Raw genomic sequence first — 21,146 nt, 5'->3', positions numbered from 1 at the left:
CTAGATATAAATTGAATTTTGTGCTTATACTTCTTTTTGATGTCCCTGAGCTCATAGGAAGCAGTATCCAAAATATGGGGAATAAAAATTAGTTTCTAATTAAGATTCTCTATTCAATGCAATATTTTAATTTAAGCAAAACATAAGTGTAACTGTGTTGGTCTTCATGATCATTTCCTCTGTTCTACTGCAGTCAGCAAAACTATTAGAATTCAGTCAAGTCTTCATGTCTAGTTTTAATAAAACCTCAGAGTAAGCTTACAAAATAGACAAATTAGGCAGAGAGTATTCATTCAGAGAAAGGTGCATGTTATAAAGAACACAGGAATGAGGGTCATGAGAAATGCATGCAAATCCTGGGAAGCATTATGAATACTTCAACTACCAACCGCCTTTCATAATTCACTCCACCAATGAATCTGAAATTTAGCTTTCAGTTTTTCATAACTGTACATGTATAGTAACATTCTTCAATAATTTTAAAAGGTAACAGTAATATAAATTTCTGATAAAGAATATCTGTTTTGTGCATTTATTTTTTTAAAAGATTTTATTATTTGAGAGATAGAGACGGGGAGAGAGAGAGAGAACAAGCAGTGTGTGGGACAGAGAGAGAAGCAGACTCCTGCTGAGCAGGGAGCCCCATGCAAGGCTCGATCCCAGGACCTTGGGATCATGACCCGAGCAGAAGGCAGATGCTTCTACCTACTGAGCCACCCAGATGCCCATTTATGGCACATTTATGTTGCACATTTAAATCACATTAAAGAACTCTATGTCAGTATCTACATCAAGAGATATCTATATAGATATGTATATAAAATGAGGAATATATTAGAATTAAACTGCTACCTGGTTTCCATTTTCTCTTAAAATGACTTAATGTGCATAAGTTTTTTTTCTTCCAACCTAGTACCTTCAGTGAGTCATGTCTGAATATTTATTTTCTACATGATGGACTCTGCTTCTGGAATGTCATGATATGACATCCTTACGGTCTGTGGATGATTACAAAATAGTTATTGCTGTTTAGAACCAACAATTTCAAATGATACTTTATATTGAAATAAGACACTTATTGAATATTATTATTTTACTTCAAGTCTAATTTTAGTTCCAAAGAAGGCAGTGCTGTCTTAAAGATTTGGATAAGGTTTTCTTTTTCTCTTACTCCAGGAAGATCACTTAACAACAAATACTTGAGGTTTCTGCAAAAAGAAAAGGAAAAAAATGTGACCTCATTTTGGCCTTTACTCTTAAAGCATTAAAAATAAACCCTAGTTAATGGCTTTTAGAAAAAATTACACACAGAATGCATTTATATCACACTGTACTTTCAAAATGACTCTTAGAACAGCCATTTTAAGAGTGCTACTTTAAATGAAATTCATGCTAGGAACCAAGCCAGACCTTGGGAAGTTTAATCGTTCTGAATTACATCAATAATTCTAGCTGAATCTTTCCAAATACTGTATATGTATTATGGCATAGAAATCCTTTGCATGAGAAATACAAAAAATGAATCTTACTCTAGAAAGGAAAAAAAATTAGGGAAGTTCTTAAAGTTACTAAAAGATAACACCTCAAAGCCTCAACTAATGTAAGAGATAATCTACCACTTTTGGTTCTAATGTTTAAAATTTCTCTGCTAAAAAGAAATAAGCTTAAAAGTAAAAGGTGAGGGGAATTCCTGGCTGGCTTATTTGTAAGAGCATGCGACTCTTGATCTTGGGGTTGTGGCTTTGAGCTCCACAATGGGTACAGAAATTAATAAAAAAACAAAAACAAAAACTTAAAATTTCTCAAACTTCCTGTGATACTGAGGTTACTGTCAGAATATGGGGAAAAATGCTTTAAAACATTGAGAGGAAGCATATAGCAAATGGCTGGCTCAGTTGATAAGAGCATGCAATGCTTGATCTCAGGGTTGTGAGTTCGAGCCCCACATTGGGGTAGAGTTTACTTTAAAAATTTTTGTTTTGTGCTCACTTCAGCAGCACATATACTAAAAAAAATTGTTTTAATTTAAATTCTAATTATTCATTTTGACCTATATGGTTAAGTTTCCATTTTAGCACTGACCACTTACCTTAAGTGATATAAAGCCATGATGCCTTTGTCTGTGATATTCCCACATGAAATTATTTCCATTTCCAATATGCTTTTTTGTAAATTTTCAAGTTTACCAAGTCTCTCCAAACAGTTATCCTCAATATAATGACACTTGCATAGTCTTATTTTTTCAACATGCTGTAGGCCCTCTGGGAGATAAAAGGTACATTTTAAGAATCTGCTCTACTATTAAAATAACTAGTTTGGCCAGGACTCTTCTGGTTTTAGACTGAAAATCCTATGTTCCGGAAAACCTTTTAGTCCCTTGTAAGACTTGGATGATTAGTGACCCTATTAACCATACAAGGTATTCACTATACAGGTTGTACTGATGGACAGGACCATTCTGTAATCAGATGCCTATGTATTAGAGGGAAAAAAGCCATACAAGCAGAAGCTGTATGGGTATAATAATTCTTACACTATTGAGGGTTTCTCAGATGACAGAAATTTGACAAAAATAGTTTGGTAAACATGGCCTTGAATTTTAAACCAATAAACACGAAATAAAGGCATGTAGAGACAAGCTTAATGAAGGAGAAGAGCGAAGAAAGTGTTTGTAACCTCTATATAAGTTTTAAAAGTCACACACAGGAAAAAAGACTGGATTGTACTGGAAAGGGCAAAAAGGACACACTTATGACTCTGACAGTGAATCCACTGTAACAAAATGTCACTGCAAATCACCTACATTTCCCAGAAGCAATGACAGGGTAGTTACCCAAGTGATCAAATCCAATGCTCATGATACAAGAGTCCGTGGCATCAATCGCCTGAATCTTGTATTTGTCCAGAGGTCCTGTGGGGAGGTTGTTGTAGTCCTTCTGCCACCGCTCCTGGCCGTGGTAGCGCACCATGGCGCCGCAGCGCAGCAGCCACTCAGATGCTGCCCGGTCGGGTCCCACATCCCGAATGCGTTCGTGATCCACTCTGTTGGCAGGACAACAAAAGCAGTCAGTTTTTAGTGTGATCACTAGCTGATTAACTCTAGTCATCAACATAAATAAGGCACTTCAATAACTTTTCCTTTCAAATGACTAAGGAGGGAGATAAGTATATTAGTGAGAGCCATGGGGAAAAAAACAACATATGCTGGCTCTTCCTGCTACCTTGTTTTTGTTTCCAAATGAACTCTTGTCAAGGCCTATTATTTTTACATGAGCTATCAGGCAGATGTGAGTCTTCATTGATTCATATGTAGCACCGTGCTTGACACCAGGAGGTACTCAGGAACTACGTAGTGAGTGAATGACCACACTTGGTTATTGTTTTTATTAATGATAAAATATAAAAGGGAATAATTTGAGTCCGTGTTCAAATTAATCTCATTAAGTGATATTTATTAATTTCTACATATGCTGTTTTCTCTAGTTAGTGGTGTTAATGCTACATTAAGCAACAAGGAGATTAGTTCCATTAGTTTCAAAATGGTGTTTCGAAGCATGCCACCTGCTTTTTGAAAAACTTGAGTCCCCTTGGTAGTATTCAAAAGGCTAATTAAGAAGCCAGAGAATATTCTAAAATCACATTCGGTAAGCTTTTCTGGTTACAAAAAATAATATATTTTCATTTTAGACAGCTTGAAAAGCATCAAAATGACAAATAAGAAAAATCACTGAAATCCTGCAACCTGGTCAATTAATACTTTGTAATCTATTTTTCTGGTCTTTATTCAATGTTTCTATGTATGTTTGGTTTTTAAACAAATTAGTATCATATCTCACACACTGTACAAAAAAGCATTTGAAATACAAGAAATAACCAATTAGCTACTGGGAACTCATCTAGCTGTAATAATCCCCATGTTTCTTCACTTTAGCTGGAGTAACTTACTTATTAAACACTGCATTCAACCAGCCCCAGAAGTTTCTGCAGTCACATGACCATGGGAGTTTCTTTAAGCCACACAACTGCTGGGAAATTTTTCCAAACAGCATCATTTGATCTAGACACACAAAATAGTATTCATATTAGATCATCAGCTGGCAATCAGAGTCCCATACATACAGTAAACTTACTTTACAACCTCAAAGTCAATGCTCTTGTGCCAGCAAAGCTGGTGAGTCATTTGCCACTCAGAGTTATTGAGCAAGACACTCCTGTTTTTTTTTTTTTTTTCCTACAGAAAAGAGGGGCTGGATTGGACGGTCCCTAAGGTTCCTTCCAGCCTAATGTTAAGTTTCACTCTTCAACCCTCAACTGGAGTCAGCCTGCAGTGTTGCCACCAGATGGCCATGCAGGCAGTGAACCTACACATTTGCTGAAACCAGCTCTACTCCCAGTCTACATTTCCAACATCAAAATGACAAACTGAAATCACCTAGGGAGAAATGTGTTGAGGTTAAGACGCTTATATCCAGGAAGGGAGAGGAGACATGAAAAAAGAATTTTCTTTTTTTTAAGATTTATTTTATTTATTCATGATTTTATATATATATATATATATATAGAGAGAGAGAGAGAGAGAGAGAGAGAGGGAAGCAGAGACACAGGCAGAGGGAGAAGCAGGCTCCATGCAGGGAGCCTGACGCGGGACTGGATCCCAGGACTCCAGGATCGCACTCCAGGCCAAAGGCAAGCGCGAAACCACTGAGCCACCCAGGGATCCCCGAAAACAGAATTTTCTATGCCAAGGCTGCACATAGTATCACCAGAATAGTGCAAACAAAGAATTGTGCAAGGGAAGCTAGGAAGGACTGGGCAAGTAGCTTCACCTCACTGACCCCTGGTTTTCTCACTTGTAAAATAAGATGATTTGCTCAGATGATTTCCAGCTGTAAAAATTTATAACCATGAGTTGAGAAAGTGATTTCTAAACTGAGTCTTAATCTGATTTATTTCAGTTCAAGTTTCTCTAGTAGTGTGCTAAGTCAGGGGAAAACAAAGATAAATGAAATGTGGTTTCTGCCTTTGAGTCGCTGAAAATTTAGTGCTGGGTGAAGTGAGCTAAAACAAGTTACCAGGTAGTTAAAATAAATGATAGAACCTGAAAAATCCCTCAAAGAATTAAAATAAGAACAGACCATGATTTCAATAGGCAAAATGCCAGAAGGTACATCAGGTGATTAGATGAGGCAGAAATGTTCAAGGCACTTTGTAGTTCAGTTTGGTTAGTACATGGGGATCCTGAGAAAAGGAGGCAGACAATTTACACAGTCACCTCAGGAAGGATCTTGCCTGATCAGCAAGGGAGTCTGGACTGTTCTGCAGGTAGTTGTGAGTCACTGAGGTTTTAGCAAAGAGCACTGGCACTGTTAGAGCTATGCTTCAGCAACATTATCAAGATTGAGGGTCAACAGAACAGAACAGAAAGACAGCTAATAAGGGTTTCAACTACATGTGGCCATGGGAAAGGACCAAGTAGGGGAAAGAGTGAGAATGACAATACAGGGTGGATTCCACATGGCTCACTGAGATGTTGGGGCAAGGGCTAGAATAGCTAGTATCATCATGACATTAAGTTTTGGTCTCAGGTCACCAGTTGGATGGTGATGCCATTAATACAAATCAGTGTCAGGAGGGCAAATTGTAGTTTCCCCCACCTCTATCCCCAGTTTTTCATATTCTCAATATGAAGGGTTAGCAGAACTTCTAAGTGGAGATAATCAACAAATCATTTGAATCAGAAGCACAAAGTGGGAGAACTGGAATGAACTTAGACCTCCTAGACCATTTAGGGATGAGGAAACTGAAGCCCTGATATCAAGTAACTTGCTGACACTCTAAATCCCTTCTGGAACAAGGTGGGGTATTAATAAATGCATACATTTAAAAGGACTTCCTCAATGTTTCATAGCTAATTGGTGGCAGCATTGAAACTTGAACCTAGTTCTTCTTCCCACCAGTCCATGGCTTTTTCCTCAGTCCTGGATGGTACTAGAACTGGGGAATAAAGAGACAAGAAAGAGGTCTGAGTGGGAACCACCTTAGAACCGAGGAGTGATCGAAGATGTTGAGGTTCTAGAACAGTGAGAGATGAAGTCTGAGGACAGAAGCTGGAACCATCTTCCCTCTTCATCTCTTTTCCACCATTATCTGCCTTCATTCCCAAAACCTCCCCGCTATCACTCTCTTGTTCTCAGCCCTTCCTAGCTTTTTGTTAAATCTCTCTCCACCTATGTCCACCTCTGATAACTCCACTGGCTGCCAATCTCATTTATCTGAGCTTTCCAGCATCCAATTAGGCTGTTCTATTTACTTCCCCACGCACACACCCCATTCCCATCCCGTGGAATTTCAAGAGCTTATTCAAATGCCATCTCCATCCATCCATTCACTCACTCAATAAATATTTATTGAATGTCTGCTATACTTAGTGCCAGAGATACAATGGTAAGATTAAAAAAACAACAGAGGAGAAAGACAAAGTTCCTTGTCCTCATAGAATGTAGTCTAGTATGATAGACAACATATAAACAAATAAATAGCATGCAATATGTCTTAATAGAGGTATGAACAAATTCTGTGAAAGCCTAGAGGAGGAAGTGAAGAGGCTTCACCCTGGAGGTGTCTTTTGAGATGAGGCTTAAAGGATAATTAAGGGTTTCAAGTTAGGCAGAAAAAAAAGTATGCAGAGCAAAAAGGAGAGCAAGGATCACATCTTACTCATTTTCATTTTTCATAGCACCTAGCACATTTCCATCCCCCTAATGAAAAAATTTAATAAATATTTGCCAATTAGTAGTCTTCAGTGGTTGATATATTTCCATAGAGAAAGGCAAAATCAGAGAGACTGTTATTAACCGGGTAAATTAGTGGTCTGTGAAAATCGAGTACTTGATTCACTTTTGTTTACCTCATATTTCAGCTTAAAGGAAAGGCTAACCTTATTCCCACTATGGTCTCTAAAAGTATTAGATGTTATATTTTAAATAATTTAAGAAAATTTTTCCTTGGCAACAAAGGAAAAAAATTAATTGGTAGGTTTTTACATTCTCAAATGTGCCTGTGCTAATTGATTTTAGAAATTTCAGATGAATTTAAGCAGCAACCTCTGGGAATGGTTTCTATAAGGAAAGAGGAGACCTCTAGTGGTGAGTTGGTGAATTTAGCTCTAATGATTAAAAAAAAAAAGTTAACAGCAAGTTAAGAAAAATAACCACTAAATTATTTTTTCAATAAATAATCCAGAAATTAAAATCATTATTATTTTTAAAATTTATTTTTAAAATATTTTATTTATTTATTCATGAGAGACACAGAGAAAGAAAGAGAGGCAGAGACACAGGCAGAGGGAGAAGCAGGCTCCATGCAGGGGGCCTGATGTGGGACTCGATCCTGGGACTCCAGGATCAGGCCCTGGGCCAAAGGCGGCACTAAACCGCTGAGCCTCCAGGGCCGCCCCTAAAATCATTTTAAAAAGCTCCTTCATTACTATCAGAACCTGGCTTGGAGCACATTTCTAAAAATTACAATTTTGCTTGTTACTTAGAGGAGGCCAGACTTCTAAGGTTTAATTCAAAATAGTATATACACAAAATGTCTCTGAGTAGGTTTGGTTGAGAGTTCCCCTATTTGCATAAAAAGAGTAAGTTTTTTTTGTTTTGTTTTGTTTAAGTGGAAGTTCTGTTTTTACTTAGCAGGGCTATTCAAAGTGATGGCTAAATGGGTCAAAAGACTGAACTAAAGAACTAGTTTTTGGGGATGCCTGTGTGGCTCAGGGTTTGACTTTCTGTCATTGGCTCAGGGCATGATCCTGGAGTCCCGAATCCAAGTCCCACATCAGGCTCCCTGCATGAAGCCTGCTTCTCCCTCTGCCTATGTCTCTGCCTCTGTCTTTCATGAATAAATAAAATCTTTAAAAAAAGGGGGGGGGGGACTAGTTTTTGAGGGTAAATAAAATTTGGAGGGGTGGGGTGTTATTGGAATTGGGAAAGTCTTTCCCCAAATTATAGCCCCACCTCACTGCAGATTACCCAATATTGATGCCAATTCTTATTCCTGAGGTATGTAAAGTCTAGTGAGATAGAACTAAAGAATTCATTAGGAATTGAGGAATTGGAAACAAAGTTCCCCAAAGTCATTCCTAGGCCAGCATCACAGGGGGCTCATTGAAGTAACACCTTATGGGTTCTGACACAGATGGAAAATGAACATGACTATTCAGCTGAGGGTAGGGACATGAATACAGATGTCATACTAAAGACATCATGGGGTGTATGAATGTAAGGTGAGCTTTTGATTTGAAATCACTTAATTGAAACAAATTAATGTACAGTCAAACCTAGGCGAGGGGATAACAGAAAAAAAAATTTATACAAAGAGCAGGTGTATTGTTTTTTCACCTTGCTAAACTAAGCAGCATGTACTCAAAATCATATGGTAAACAAGTCACTACTTTCGGTTCAAGTGACCCATGAAAGTCTGACCACAGACCACAGAAATGTATAATTCTGTATTTAACCTAATAACAAATCCACCACATCTTGTGCAAACTAAAAAAATAACCATCTCCACTACCTACCTATCAGAATGGTTAAATAAAAAATAGTAACAACACCAATTGCTGGTGATAAGGAGACACTAGATTACTCAAACATTGCTGGTAGGACATATAAAGGCACAGCCACTTTGTAAAAACAGTCTGGCAATTTTTTACAAAGCTGAACATGTGCTTATCCTATATGACCCAGCAACTGGACTCTCGGGCATTAATTCCACGTAAATAAAAACAGGTTCACACAAGAAGCAGTATACTGATGTTCATAGCAGCTTTATTTCAAATAGCTTAAAACTAGAACTCAGTTGTCATTCGAAGGGTGAACGGTTAAACCTATTGTGGTATATTCATACCTTGAAATACTATACTCAGCAATAAGGAATAAACCCTTGAGACTTGCAACAATCTGGATGGATTTCAAGGGATTATGCTGAGTGAAAAAAAAAAGCTAATCCAAAAATTTACATACTTTGTAATTCGGTTTATAGAACATGCTCAAAATGGCAACATTTTAGAAAGGGAGATAGACTGGGGAGGGGTGCCTTGCAGGAATGAAGTGTATTTATAGAAGGGCACCAGGAGGAATCCCTGTGGTGATGGGTGTTGTAGCTTGACTGTGGTGGCAACACGACAATCTACATATGTGATAAAAACTATGTAGAACCAGGGACACCTGGGTGGCTCAGTGGTTGAAGGCCTGTCTTTGGCTCAGGGTGTGATCCTGGGGTTCCAGGATGGAGTCCCATGTCAGGCTCCCTGTGAGGAGCCTGCTTCTCCCTCTGCCTATGTCTCTGCCTCCCATGGATAAATTTTTAAAAATCCTTAAAAAAAAAAAAAAAAAACCTACATAGAACCAAATACAAAAATGTAAAACTGGGGAAATGTGTATAAGATCAATGGAATGTGTCAATGTCAATTTCCTAGTTATCATACTACACTACAATTTTGCAAGATGTTATCATTGGAGGAGAATGGGTAAAGGATATCCAGGATCTCTATTGTTCCTTATAGCTGTGCGGGACTCTACAGTGATCTCAAAACAAAAAAAAATTGAATTTAACAAACAACCGTCTCTTTTTTTATTTGTAATGGGAAAAGCAGGTAACATTCTACCTTGTGTTCATAAATAAAGTATTCAACTGTCTAGAAAGTAAAATTATTTAAACATAATAAGAGTAGTCATTTATCCAGTATAGTTTACCCTTAAACACAGGGATTAAAACGCCCCCTACTCCAGGGGTTGAAAATCTGCATATAACTTCTGACTCTCAAATTTAACTACTCACAGCTTCCCATTTGATTAGAAGCCTAATAACATAGTTAACACATAGTTTGCATGTTATATGTATTATATACTGTATTATAAAGTAAACTAGAGAGGGACACCTGGGTGGCTCAGTGGTTGAGCCTCTGCCTTTGGCTCAGGTGATCCTGGAGTTCTGGGATGGAGTCCCTCATCGGGCTCCCCGCAGGAAGCCTGGTTCTCCCTCTGCCTATGCCTCTGTCTCTCTATGTGTCTCTCATGAAGGGATGGATAAAATCTTAAAAAAAAAAAAAAAAAAAAAAAACTAGAGAAAAGAAAATGTTAAGAAAATCACAAGGAAAATACATTTGTATTACTGTATGGGACTTATTGAAAAATATCTCTTTTAAGTGTTCAAATCCTTGGTCTTCAAAGTCAACTGTACTTCACTGTGCTAAACACCTATGAGCCTTATCTCCTGCAATCCACACAACAGCCCTATAAGCGGGACATTATTACTCCTAGTTCACAGAGGAGGAACTAAGGCAAAGAGGTGAAATGAGATTCACAAGCAACCAGACCACGGGCTGGAACCAAATTCAAAGTCCTTCCAGCAATAAAGTTTTTAACATTCTATTTTTGTTCTGTTCAGCTGTTTTTCTTTTTTTAATTTTTAAATTTTATGTATTTATTTGACCGACAGAGCACAACCAGGGGGAGCTACAGACAGAGGGAGAGGGGGAAGGAAAAGCAGGGCCCCGCTGAGCGGGGAGCCCCCATGTGGGGCTGGATCCCAGGACCCCGGCATCATGACCTGAGCCAACGGCAGACGCTTGAACGACTGAGTCACCCAGGTGCCCCTGCGTTCAGCTGTTCTGATCCTAAAAATCAAAAACTGCCACTAAGCACAGAGTACAGGTGTTCAACTGCCACGGTGACGGTGAATCACACAGCTTTAGGGTCAGGAGGTCGTCTAGGGATTACGTAGCCCACGTCTCTCGCCTTACGGATAGGACCACCGGGTGAAGGGCGCGGTCCAGGGAGGCGCGTCCGCAGCCCCGCACAGCATATTTAAAACCCCGTCTCCACCCAGCGTTTAAGATAAGGAAACAGACAGTTACACGACGGCGAAGACCGCGCGTCTGGTTCTCCTAGACGCTCGCTGTTTACAGCACCAAGAAATGACCCCGCCAGGAGCGGCTCAAAAACAAGTCCGGGAGGCTGCAGGCTGCCCGGCGTGGCCGTCCCGCCCCCGAGCTAGGGAGGGACAGGCCCCGCCCCTGGTGGGCCTCCGCCCGCGGCCCGCGGCCCGCAGCCGGCCTCCAGCTAGCGGGGGGTGGGGGGGCCTCGGGGGGCCTGGCGGGGAGGCCGCCGGGCCCGTCACCCCAGTCACGCCCAGACCTTCTCCCCAAATCCCGAGGACGCTGGGCGGCGAGGACCGAGGACGCGCGAGTCGACGGACCAGCTTTCCCGCCAGCCCAACAGCGGGAGAGGGAAAGCGCAGAGCGGAGCGCAGCCACCCGCCCGCCGCCGCCCCGCTCAGGGCCCAGCTCCGCTACTCACAGCGCAGGAGGAAGCGAGCGCGCCCCGCGTCCTCGGCGCCGCCGGCCTGCCCTTCGCCCTCCGCCGCGCGCGCTCATTGGCCACTGGCGCCGCTCCCACGTGGGGCGAAGGTGCGCGCTCGATTGGCCCTTGAGTGGGAGGCGGGGCCAGGCGGCGCCGGGAGCTCTGCCGCGTCCGGCTCCGGGGGCGGGCTCTGGAGGCCGAGGGAGGGCCGGGGAGGGCCGGGGAGGGCCGGGGAGGGGGCGCAGGCCATGGTGCCGGCGCTGCGTTACCTGAGCGGAGCCTGCAGCCGGGCCCGCGGGGGCTTCCCCGGGGGCTTCTCTGCGGCGCGCAGGCCGGCGCAGGGGAGGCCCTGGCCGCTGTGCCAGGGTGGCCGCAGAGCCAGCACCCGGTGAGTAGCCGCTGGCCTGCCCTCGTCGCCTGTGCTACTACTGCTGCTTCTCCTTGAGGCGCCCCTTGCTGGACCTCTGCCCTTGCTCTGCTTCCCTCTCCCGGGCGTGAGAGAAGGTCAGGATCCGGTGGAGCCTGGGATCCCAGCCTCGGATCCCAGCAGTTTCCTTCTAGGATTCATTCGTTGTGTTTGTGTGCCGGATGAAAAGAGTAAGGCGGTGTGGAGTAGAGAGGTCCAGAGCAGCTCTGGTTTTGGATACTGTCCCTGCACCTCCTGTTCAGTTCTTGGATGGGTCACTTAAGCTCCTTAAAGGCTCCATTGTGAGTCGGAGCCTAGTCTCTCCTGTAGGTGGTCCTTTTAAGGATTCAAGGCCCTACCACACCAAGCGATCAAATATACTGTTTATTAGCTGGCATCCCTGCGCGGTGTTGCTCGAAAGGCCTGAAACCGTTCTTAAACCCATCAGGTCCTGGCAACCACTGCATAGAGTTGCCCCTGTGAGAAGCGGTGCAGTTGCTAATCAAAGCCTGCACAAGTAAGTGTCCTGTGATTTGAAGTTTGGAGATCCCATCTCTCCCATATGGAGATCCCATTTGAAGTTTGGAAGCCACTGTCTTTCTCTGCTCTCTGTAGAGGGAACGGCTTATGCTGAGGCTTTACAGCTGGAAAGCTCTTGGCTAGTTCAAGAACTGGAAGGTGGACGAGCTGAGCGTGACCAGAGCTTAGTGGAACAGAGGTGGTGTGGAATGGCCCTGGAGAGAGGCTGCATCACAGCAGGGATTTTATTTTAGCCACATAGTGAATTTTATTCTGAGAGCATTGGGAGCCTTTTAAAGGGTTTTTAAAGAATAGGGAGTGATTAAATGTTGAGGTTTCCAAATTTGACTGGTTGCTGTGTGTGTTAGTGGTTTAGTTAGTGGATTAGAGTGGCATAGAATTTGTGAGTCATAGAAGGGGGTACGTAGACAATTATTTTGGGATTGCTTTTCTTAAGGGAAGAGAAGTAGGATTAGTGATGGTTTTGTTTATAGTTGTTAAAAGAAATAATTATAGAGCCACAGGAAATTGAAAAAAAACTCACCAGATTTTATGCATCCTTCAGCCAATTTACCCCAGTGATAGGATCTTACCTAACTATAGTACAATATCAAAATTAGGAGATTGACATTGGCACAATCCACAGACCTTGTTCACATTTCATCGGTTTTTACATGCACTCATTTGTGTGTGATTCTATGCAATTTAATCATGTTAATTTGTGTAACTGCCACCACAAATAAAGAAATGTTTCATTGCCACAAAGACATCTCTTGTGTTACCAAATCCCTTTATATTCACATCCCGTCTCTCCACCCTTCCTAACCCTTGGCAACCACTAATCTATTCTCTAGCTCTAAGATTTTGTCATTTTGAGCATGTTGTATAAGCAGAGCCACACAGTATATAACCTTTTGAGATTGGCTCTTTTCACACAGCATAATGTCTTTGAGATTCATCCAAGATGTTGCCTATAATGACAGTGTATTCCCTTTAATTGTTCCATGGCATGGATGTATTACAGTTTGACCATTCACCATTTGAAGAACATCTGGACTGTTTATAATTTGGGACTATTATGAGTAAAGCTACTGTGAACATCTTATGTACAGGTTTTTGTATGAACATTGGTTTTTATTTTTCTGAAATAGATGCCCAGCAGCGTAGTTGCTCAGTCATGTTTAGTTAGTACATGCTTGATTTTTTTTCATTGTAGGCATGTTTTTTAATGTAGGGCCATAAGAGGAATATCCATTGAGAAATACTGAGCATTGATTTATAAAAGAAAAGTACACCAGAGGTTCCCAAGAAAGTATAAAACATGAAGTCATGGATCCAGGTTCTGAATGTTAGAATTTCCCTTACAGAAAGACTTGAGATGGGTGGAGTCCATATTTGGGACTAAAAAAGGGACCATTATATCCTTTAACATCTTCAACAATCCAAAGAATGGCCTGAGGAAGAGTGGGAGACCAATTATGTGGCCCAAATTGGGTAAGATATAAGCCCAAAGATCTGTTTTTCCTGCATATGAGTGAGCACAGAACAAAGGAAGTTGTGCCACCATCAAGGCCTAAAGCAATTATCTGATTTGAGTGGAGTGTGTTATACGATGGTAAAGATTTATTTTTTTTATTTTTAATTTTTAATTTAAATTCAATTAATGGCAAAGATTCATGTTTAGTTGGTAGAGCATGTGACTTTTGATCTCAGGGTGGTTCAAGGTCCACTTTGGGTGTGGAGCCAGTTAAGATTAAAAAACAACAAAAAACTAAAAGTAAAATTAAAAAAATTTAGAATATTGGTTTATGTGCATGCTTTAAAGAGGCTTTTTAGAAATAACATATTAAAATATTTAATGATGTTTAGAATTTGCATCAAAATAATTTAGTGCAGGAAGGAGATGAAATAGGTGGGGTATTGAAAAGGCAAGATTGGCCATGTTCCTATCAAACTAGATTTGTTGGCCATGAGGTAGGTGCTAAAGGTAATCTTTTCTGCTTCTTGTTGCTGAATTGGTAGACTATACATGCCCTTCTTAATCTTTTTCTTTTAAAGATTTATTCATTTAAGAGAGAGAGGGTGTGTGCATACAAGCAGGGGGAGGAGCAAAGGGGGAAGGAGAAAGAATCCTCAAGCAGACTCATTACTGAGCGAGGGGGCTCATCTCATGACCCACAATCATGACCTGAGCCTCGGAAACCAAGAATCAGATGCAGCACAGATTGAGCCACCCAGGTGCCCCTGTACTTGAGTTTCAAGTGAATAGATGGTAGAGAAGAGTGTGATGCTTAACACAGTAACTGCAGATGCAGCCAGTCCTGGCAGAGGGCTATGGAGATTTAGAGATTGAGAGCAGCTTGGGGAACTTGCTACCCTGCCTGCTGGGTGTAGCTGTTATACTACGGACCCAGCAATGCCGTAATTCTTAAAGGCTTTTCTGTTAAGAAGCCAATAGCATAAAGCCCAATAAATATTTGATTTTAATGATTACAAATTAATAGTTTGATCGTCCACTGATCATGAAAATTGTGCACACGAAGTTTGATGAGATCTACAGTAAATATGCTTTAAAGGTGACTTTCTCTTAAAGCTCATTTGACGTAGTCATTATTGGTGGCGGAATTGTGGGCCTTGCCTCTGCCAGAGCACTCATCCTGCGGCATCCAACACTTTCCATTGGTGTTCTGGAAAAAGAGAAACATCTAGGTATGTATAATATCAATGTTGCTCTTTGGGCCTAACCTGAGTACCTGCTCATTTTCTCAGTTCTACATCTTTTGTGTTGAATGTTGATGTTTGTACCCTAGTTTGTGTTCTTCATAAAGCAGAGCCTCAAACTAGAACTTGAGGTGATTTATTTGAGAGGTTGTTTAGGAGGCAGGAGTGAGGGGGTGTGCAGAGTAAACCGGAAAGGAGGAAAAGCCAAGGAGGGTACATTATCAAGGTTGCTGTTGTGAGCTTGATTCCTCTGGGACCTCTGAGGAGCTACATAAACATTTCAAGGGATTGTGCACATTTATCCATCAGCTAGTGTTTCTACTGTCTGAGGATTACCCCTAGGGATGTTGAGGCATAGTCTTTTCTCCCCTCACATCTTCACTGGTTAGGAAAGGCCCTGGGGCAGAATGCCCAAAGCTATAGTGGATGCTTGAAGTGGTTTACTTGTAGTGAGAGGTGGGTTTGTGTACCAGAGTTGTAACTGAAGTCAAGGATGGGCTGGGGGGAATGTGGCATGGTTACTAGAAGTTACCAGTACTCTGCCTGTAAGAACAAAGTCAGGCGGAATTTTCAATAATGTGGTCTCTAATAGCTTTAGCTAGGTTTGTTCCTCCACTTTGTAGGTTTTCTATGCACCGTGTGGTTTCTCTTACCTTGTTTCTCTTGTCCGGTAGCTGTTCACCAGACTGGACATAACAGTGGTGTCATACATAGTGGCATTTACTACAAACCTGAATCTCTGAAAGCTAAATTGTGTGTACAAGGTGCAGCCCTCATCTATGAGTATTGTAAGCAAAAGGGAATTTCCTACAAGCAATGTGGCAAGGTAAGGCATTTTCCTAGGGCCTTGACTTAGAACTAGCATTTTTGGGTTTTTTTTTTTTTTTTTAGAACTAGCATTTTTGTAATGATGTTTAGTGTTGAATTTTTTTAAAAACTGGCTTTTCTTTCTTTATGTAATTTTCAAAATCTAATATTAGGAAATAACTTTAGAAAAGGTGGTATGACTAACTCCATGTAGTTTTAAACATAGATTTATTAACATACAATTCATATACCATATAATTCATCCTTTTATTAAAGTGTTCAGTTCGATTTTTTGTATATTCATAAAAGTGTGCAAGTATCAGCTCTAATTTTAGAACATAATCATCACCTTGAAAAGAAACCCTGTATCCATTAATGGTTGTTCCCAATACTTCCCACTTCCTATTTCTACCTCTCCCCAGCTCCTGGCAACCACTAATATACTTTCTGTCTCTGTGGATGCCTATTCTGGACATTTCCTATAAATAGAATTCTACAATATGTTGTCTTATGTGACTGGCTTCATTTACTTAACATAATGTTCTCAAGGTTCATTCATCTTATGGCATGAATCAGAATTCATTTTTATATTCCATTGTATAGGTATACCACATTCTGTTTACCTCTTTATCAGTTGATAGACATTTGGGTTGTTTCCACACTTGACTTATGAATAATGCTACTGTGGACATTTATGTACAAGATTTTGCATGGGCTTATTTTGTTTTCATTTCTCTCAGATACATACCTAGGAGTAAAATTCCTGGGTCATTTGGTAACTCCAATTTTAACATTTTTAGGAACTGGCAAACTGGTTTTTCAAAATTGTGCACTACTTTAAATTGCCATCAGTGGGGCACTTGGGTGGCTCAAATTGCCGTCAGTGGGGCACTTGGGTGGCTCAGTGGTTGAGCAGCTGCTTCTGGCTCAGGGTGTGATCTTGGGATCCTGGGATGGAGTCCCACATCAGGCTCCCCACAGGGAGCCTGCTCTTCCCTCTTCCTATGTCTCTGCCTCTCTCTCTCTCTCTCTGTCTCTCATGAATGAATAAATAAAATCTTTAAAAAATAAATTGCCGTGAGAAACTAATGATGATTCCAGTGTCTCTACATCCTGGCCGAAACCTGTTATTGTCTGTCTCTTTTATTTTAGCCATCCTAGTGGATGTGAAATGGTATGTCAATGTGGTTTTGATTTGCACTTCCCTAGTAATTAATGGTGCTGAGCATCTTTTCTTATGCTTATTGGCCACTCATTTATCTTCTTTGGAAAAATGTCTATTCAAATCTTTTGTCCATTTAAAAATTGGGGTATTTGAAAAAATAAAAATAAAAATAAAAATTGGGGTATTTGTCTCTATTCTTGAGCTGTATGTGTTTTTCATATATTCTAGATATAGCCCCTTATTAGCTATATGATATTTACTGAAACATTACAAAAATACTAAATTTTTATGTATAAAATAAAATAGTAATAATAGTAATAATAATATTTTAAATGATACTAAAAATTTTCTCCTATAGATTTTTCCTTTTTTTCTTTTAAGATTTTATTTATTTATTCATGGCAGTCACAGAGAAAGAGAGAGGCAGAGACACAGGCAGAGGGAGAAGCAGGCTCCATGCAGGGAGCCTGATGTGGGACTCGATTGTGGGACTCGATCCTGGGACTCTAGGATCAGGCCCTGGGCTGAAGGCGGCACTAAACCGCTGAGCCACCCGGGCTGCCCTCCTTTTTACTTTCTTGATGATATATTTTAAGGCACAGAAGCTTTTAGTTTTGAAGCCCAGTTATCTTTTTTTCTTTTGTTGCTTATAGTTTTTGTGATGTGTCTCAGAAATCATTGCCTAACCTGAAAAATTACTCATACATTTTTTCTTCTAAGAGTTTTATTATAGCCTTAGCTCTAACATTTAGATCTATGATCACACTCCCTCCCCCCATGAGTCGGTTTAATTCCAGGTGGTTCAGAATTAGGGTAGATTGGCAGGAGTCTGGGCTGGGCTTACTCTGACTCAGAGCTGAGGTAGAAATGACTGAGTGAAAAGAAAAAAAGAGAAGATGAGCGACTGTCTGATTTTTTTTTTTTAACAGAAGTTTATTCCTAAATGTACAACAGGATCCTAGATGACACTTTATTCTAGCTGTAGGTGGCAACAGATATGGTAGGTAATCTAGATGTGTAAACAGGAATTTAGAATGAGGGATCACCTTTGCCTCATAAGCCTGGGATCAAATCTGGCTTATTTTTTGCCAGATTTCTTAATTCCAACTGTGGCCAGAAGATCCTTTTCTGCAGCTTTCACTTTTAGCCCTCAAATGTCTTCTCTTTTTGTTTCTGCTTAAGTGCTTTATCTTCCTAGTTCATTTTCTTAGCCTGCTTCTTTGGCTATTTCAGCTTCACAGCTGGCCTACTGTTCTTTCCTGAGACCCTGCCATCAGAAGCAGAGTCCCCTACTCCACTGCCTGCACCTGTACTTCCAGTATATGATCACTTTTAAATTGATTTTGGTATATAGTGTGAAGAAGGGGCTCAACTTCATTCTTTTGCATGTGACTAGGCAGTTGTCTCAGCACCATTTATTAAAAAAACTATTCTTTCTACATTGTTTTGGCACTTTTATTAAAGGTTGGTTGAGGGCGCTTAAGTGGTGCAGTCAGACATCTGACTCTTGGTTTTAGCTCAGGAAGTGATCTTGGTCATTAGATCGAGTCCCACATCAGGCTCCACGCTCAGCGAGGAGTCTAGTTGAGTCTCCCTCTCCCTCTGTTCTTCCTCTCCATGCTCTCTCTCTCTCTCCTTAAAATGAATAAATAAATCTTTTAAAAAGTTAGCTGAGCATCAATGTAATAGGGCATGTTTAGGATTCTCAATTCCATTCCATTGATGTGTGTCTATCCTTATGCCAATACCATAGTATCTTGATTATGATGGCTTTTTATTATATTTTGAAATCAGGAAGTGTGAGTCATCCAACTTTGTCCTTTTTCCAGGATTGTTTTGGCTATTCTGGGTCCCTTGCATTTCTATATGAATTTTAGGGTTGGTTAGTCAGTTTTTCCAAAAAGCAAAAACAAAAACAGTGGAAATTTGATAGAGATCATGCTGAATCTATAGATGAATTTGGGGAGTATTGCCATTTTAACAATACTAAATCTTGCAAACAATGAAAATGGGAATATCTTCTCATTTTTAAAGATCTTCTTTAATTTCTTTCAGCAGTGTTTTGTATTTTTCAGTGTACAGGTGTTACACTTTTTTGTTAAACTCATTCCTTGGTATTTTATTCTTTTTGATGCTTTTGTGAGGGGAATTGTTTTCTTAATTTCATTTTAGATTATTCATTGCTAATGTATAGAATATAATTGCTTTTTATATATTCCTTTCTCTTACAACCTTGCTAAATTCATTCTAATAGTTTTTTGTGTATGTGTGTATTCCTTAGGATTTTTTATATGCAGGATCATGTCATCTGCAAATAAGATAGTTCTACTCTTTTTCAGTTTGGATGCCTCATATATATATATATATATATATATATATATATATATTTTTTTTTTTTTTTTTTTTTTTTTTTTTTTGCCTAATTTTCCGGGTAGAATCACAGATACAGTGTTGAATAGGAGAAGTAAAAATGGACATCCTTGTATTGCTGCTGATCTTAGGGAGAAAGCATTCAATCTTTCACTATTTAATATAATGCTAGTTGTCGGTTTTTTGTAGATGCCCTTTATCAGATTGAGGAAATTCCTTTCTATTACTAGTTTGCTAAATTTTTTTGTTTGTTTTTCTCAAGATTTTTAAGTAATCTCTATACCCAGCATGGGGCTCAAACCCACAACCTGGAATCAAGAGTCACATGTTCTGCCAACTGAGCCAGCCAGGTACCCCAAGTTTGTTACAGTTTTTTTTTTTTTTTTTATCATGAAAGGGTATTGGATTTTCTCAAATGCCTTTTCTGCTCCTATTGAGAAACAATCATGTTTTTATATTCTATTAATATGGTATATTACATTAATTGACTTTTGGATGTTATATTAAATTGATCTCACATTCTTGTAATAGATCCCACTTGGTCACAGTGTATAATCTTTTTTATATGTCACTGCACTTAGTTTACTAGTATTGTGTTCAGGATTTTTGCATCAATATTCATATGGAATATTGGTCTGCAATTTATTTTCTTTTGATATCTGTGTTTGATTTGGGTATCAGGCTATTACTGGCCTCATGGAATTACGTAGGAAGTATTCCCTCTTCTTCTGTTCTTTGAAAGAGTTTATGCAGAATTGGAGCTAATTTTTCTTTAAACATATTGGCAGCATTCATGTGTAAAGGAAGCCCTTGGGCCTGAGCTTTTCTTTATGGGAAGTTTTAAAGTCATTAATTCAGTCTCTTTGCTTGTTATAGGCCTATTCAGATTTTCTTTTTCTAGTTGAGTCAGTTTCAGAAGTTTGTGTTTTTCTAAGAACTTTTCCATTTCATATAGATTATCTAATTTGTTGCTATGTACTTTTCATAATAATGCCTTATAAGTCTTCATGTAGTTTTTAAGAATAACAATTTCTTGTTGCTATTAAAGATGCTATGAAGCTTTTTAAAAATAATGTGGAATAATGATCCTGACATAGAGTTAAGTGAAAAAAGCAAGATATAAAACAGTATTTACACTTTTTATGTTCTTTATATATTCTGGATATTAGACATCAGCTATACAATTTGTGAATATTTTCACCCATTCCTTGGGTTGCTTTTCACTTTCTTGATAGTGTCCTTTTATTCCACTTCTATTTTTATGGTTAGTTATTTGTTGATTTATTTATTTTTAAAAAATATTTTATTTATTTATTCATGAGAGACACAGAGAGAGAGAGAGAGGCAGAGACACAGGCAGAGGGAGAAGCAGGCTCCTTGCAGGGAGCCCAATGTGGGACTTGATCTTGGGTCTCCAGGATCACACCCTGGGCTGAAGGCGGCGCTAAACTGCTGAGCCACCCAGGGATCCCCTGTTTGTTGATTTAAATAACCTTTACACCTTGATTAAAAGTATTATCTTGGGATCCCTGGGTGGCGCAGTGGTTTGGCGCCTGCCTTTGGCCCAGGGCGCGATCCTGGAGACCCGGAATCGAATCCCATGTCGGGCTCCCGGTGCATGGAGCCTGCTTCTCCCTCTGCCTGTGTCTCTGCCTCTCTCTCTCTCTCTGTGTGACTATCATAAGTAAATAAAGAAAAAATATTTTAAAAAAAGTATTATCTCATGAAATTCTGGTAACTTCTTGCTACAAAGTAGCAATTTGTGAATTCTAATGTACCTTGAACATGCATCTGTTGC

At 39.9% G+C, this 21,146-nt stretch overlaps 2 protein-coding genes across 5 annotated transcripts in view; one reads left to right on the top strand and one right to left on the bottom strand.

The window, feature by feature from the left end:
- Positions 1-105: 105 nt before the first annotated feature.
- On the bottom strand, positions 106-11,472 carry DMAC2L (distal membrane arm assembly component 2 like). Of its 2 annotated transcripts, none has more exons than XM_077909236.1 (5): positions 11,358-11,472; positions 3,946-4,057; positions 2,834-3,042; positions 2,090-2,261; positions 106-1,208 (listed from the first exon to the last, which is right to left on the bottom strand). In XM_077909236.1, the coding sequence occupies exons 2-5, from the start codon at positions 4,050-4,052 to the stop codon at positions 1,094-1,096; spliced, it is 603 nt and encodes a 200-aa protein (XP_077765362.1). In that variant the 5' UTR covers positions 4,053-4,057; positions 11,358-11,472; the 3' UTR covers positions 106-1,093. The 2 variants fall into 2 exon arrangements, with proteins under 2 accessions (XP_077765362.1, XP_077765363.1); XM_077909237.1 differs by lacking the exon at positions 11,358-11,472 and adding an exon at positions 10,916-10,934.
- A 98-nt stretch (positions 11,473-11,570) lies between these two features.
- Positions 11,571-21,146, top strand: part of L2HGDH (L-2-hydroxyglutarate dehydrogenase) — a 37,880-nt gene continuing 28,304 nt past the window's right edge. Inside the window, exons 1-3 of one of the 3 annotated variants that reach the window (XM_077909231.1) lie at positions 11,571-11,748; positions 14,879-14,994; positions 15,681-15,832. In XM_077909231.1, the coding sequence (XP_077765357.1) occupies positions 11,609-11,748; positions 14,879-14,994; positions 15,681-15,832 (408 nt within the window). In that variant the 5' untranslated portion in view covers positions 11,571-11,608. The remainder of the gene's footprint in view (positions 11,749-14,878; positions 14,995-15,680; positions 15,833-21,146) is intronic. The other 2 variants (XM_077909230.1, XM_077909233.1) reach the window with 2 other exon arrangements.

Source organism: Canis aureus, chromosome 9 (genome assembly GCF_053574225.1).
Source record: "Canis aureus isolate CA01 chromosome 9, VMU_Caureus_v.1.0, whole genome shotgun sequence".
In the NCBI taxonomy this organism is placed as follows: domain Eukaryota; kingdom Metazoa; phylum Chordata; class Mammalia; order Carnivora; family Canidae; genus Canis; species Canis aureus.
This window is presented reverse-complemented; position numbering and strand designations above follow the sequence as displayed.

What these genes read in the sequence shown, in the direction of transcription:
- DMAC2L (XM_077909236.1), bottom strand. Translation starts at nt 4,052, where the DNA reads ATGATGCTGTTTGGAAAAATTTCCCAGCAGTTGTGTGGCTTAAAGAAA. An exon ending in TTGAATGCAGTGTTTAATAA is followed by an intron (nt 3,043 to 3,945) that starts GTAAGTTACTCC and finishes TCCTGCCAACAG; the next exon opens with AGTGGATCACGAACGCATTC. An exon ending in ATGGCTTTATATCACTTAAG is followed by an intron (nt 1,209 to 2,089) that starts GTAAGTGGTCAG and finishes TTCTTTTTGCAG; the next exon opens with AAACCTCAAGTATTTGTTGT.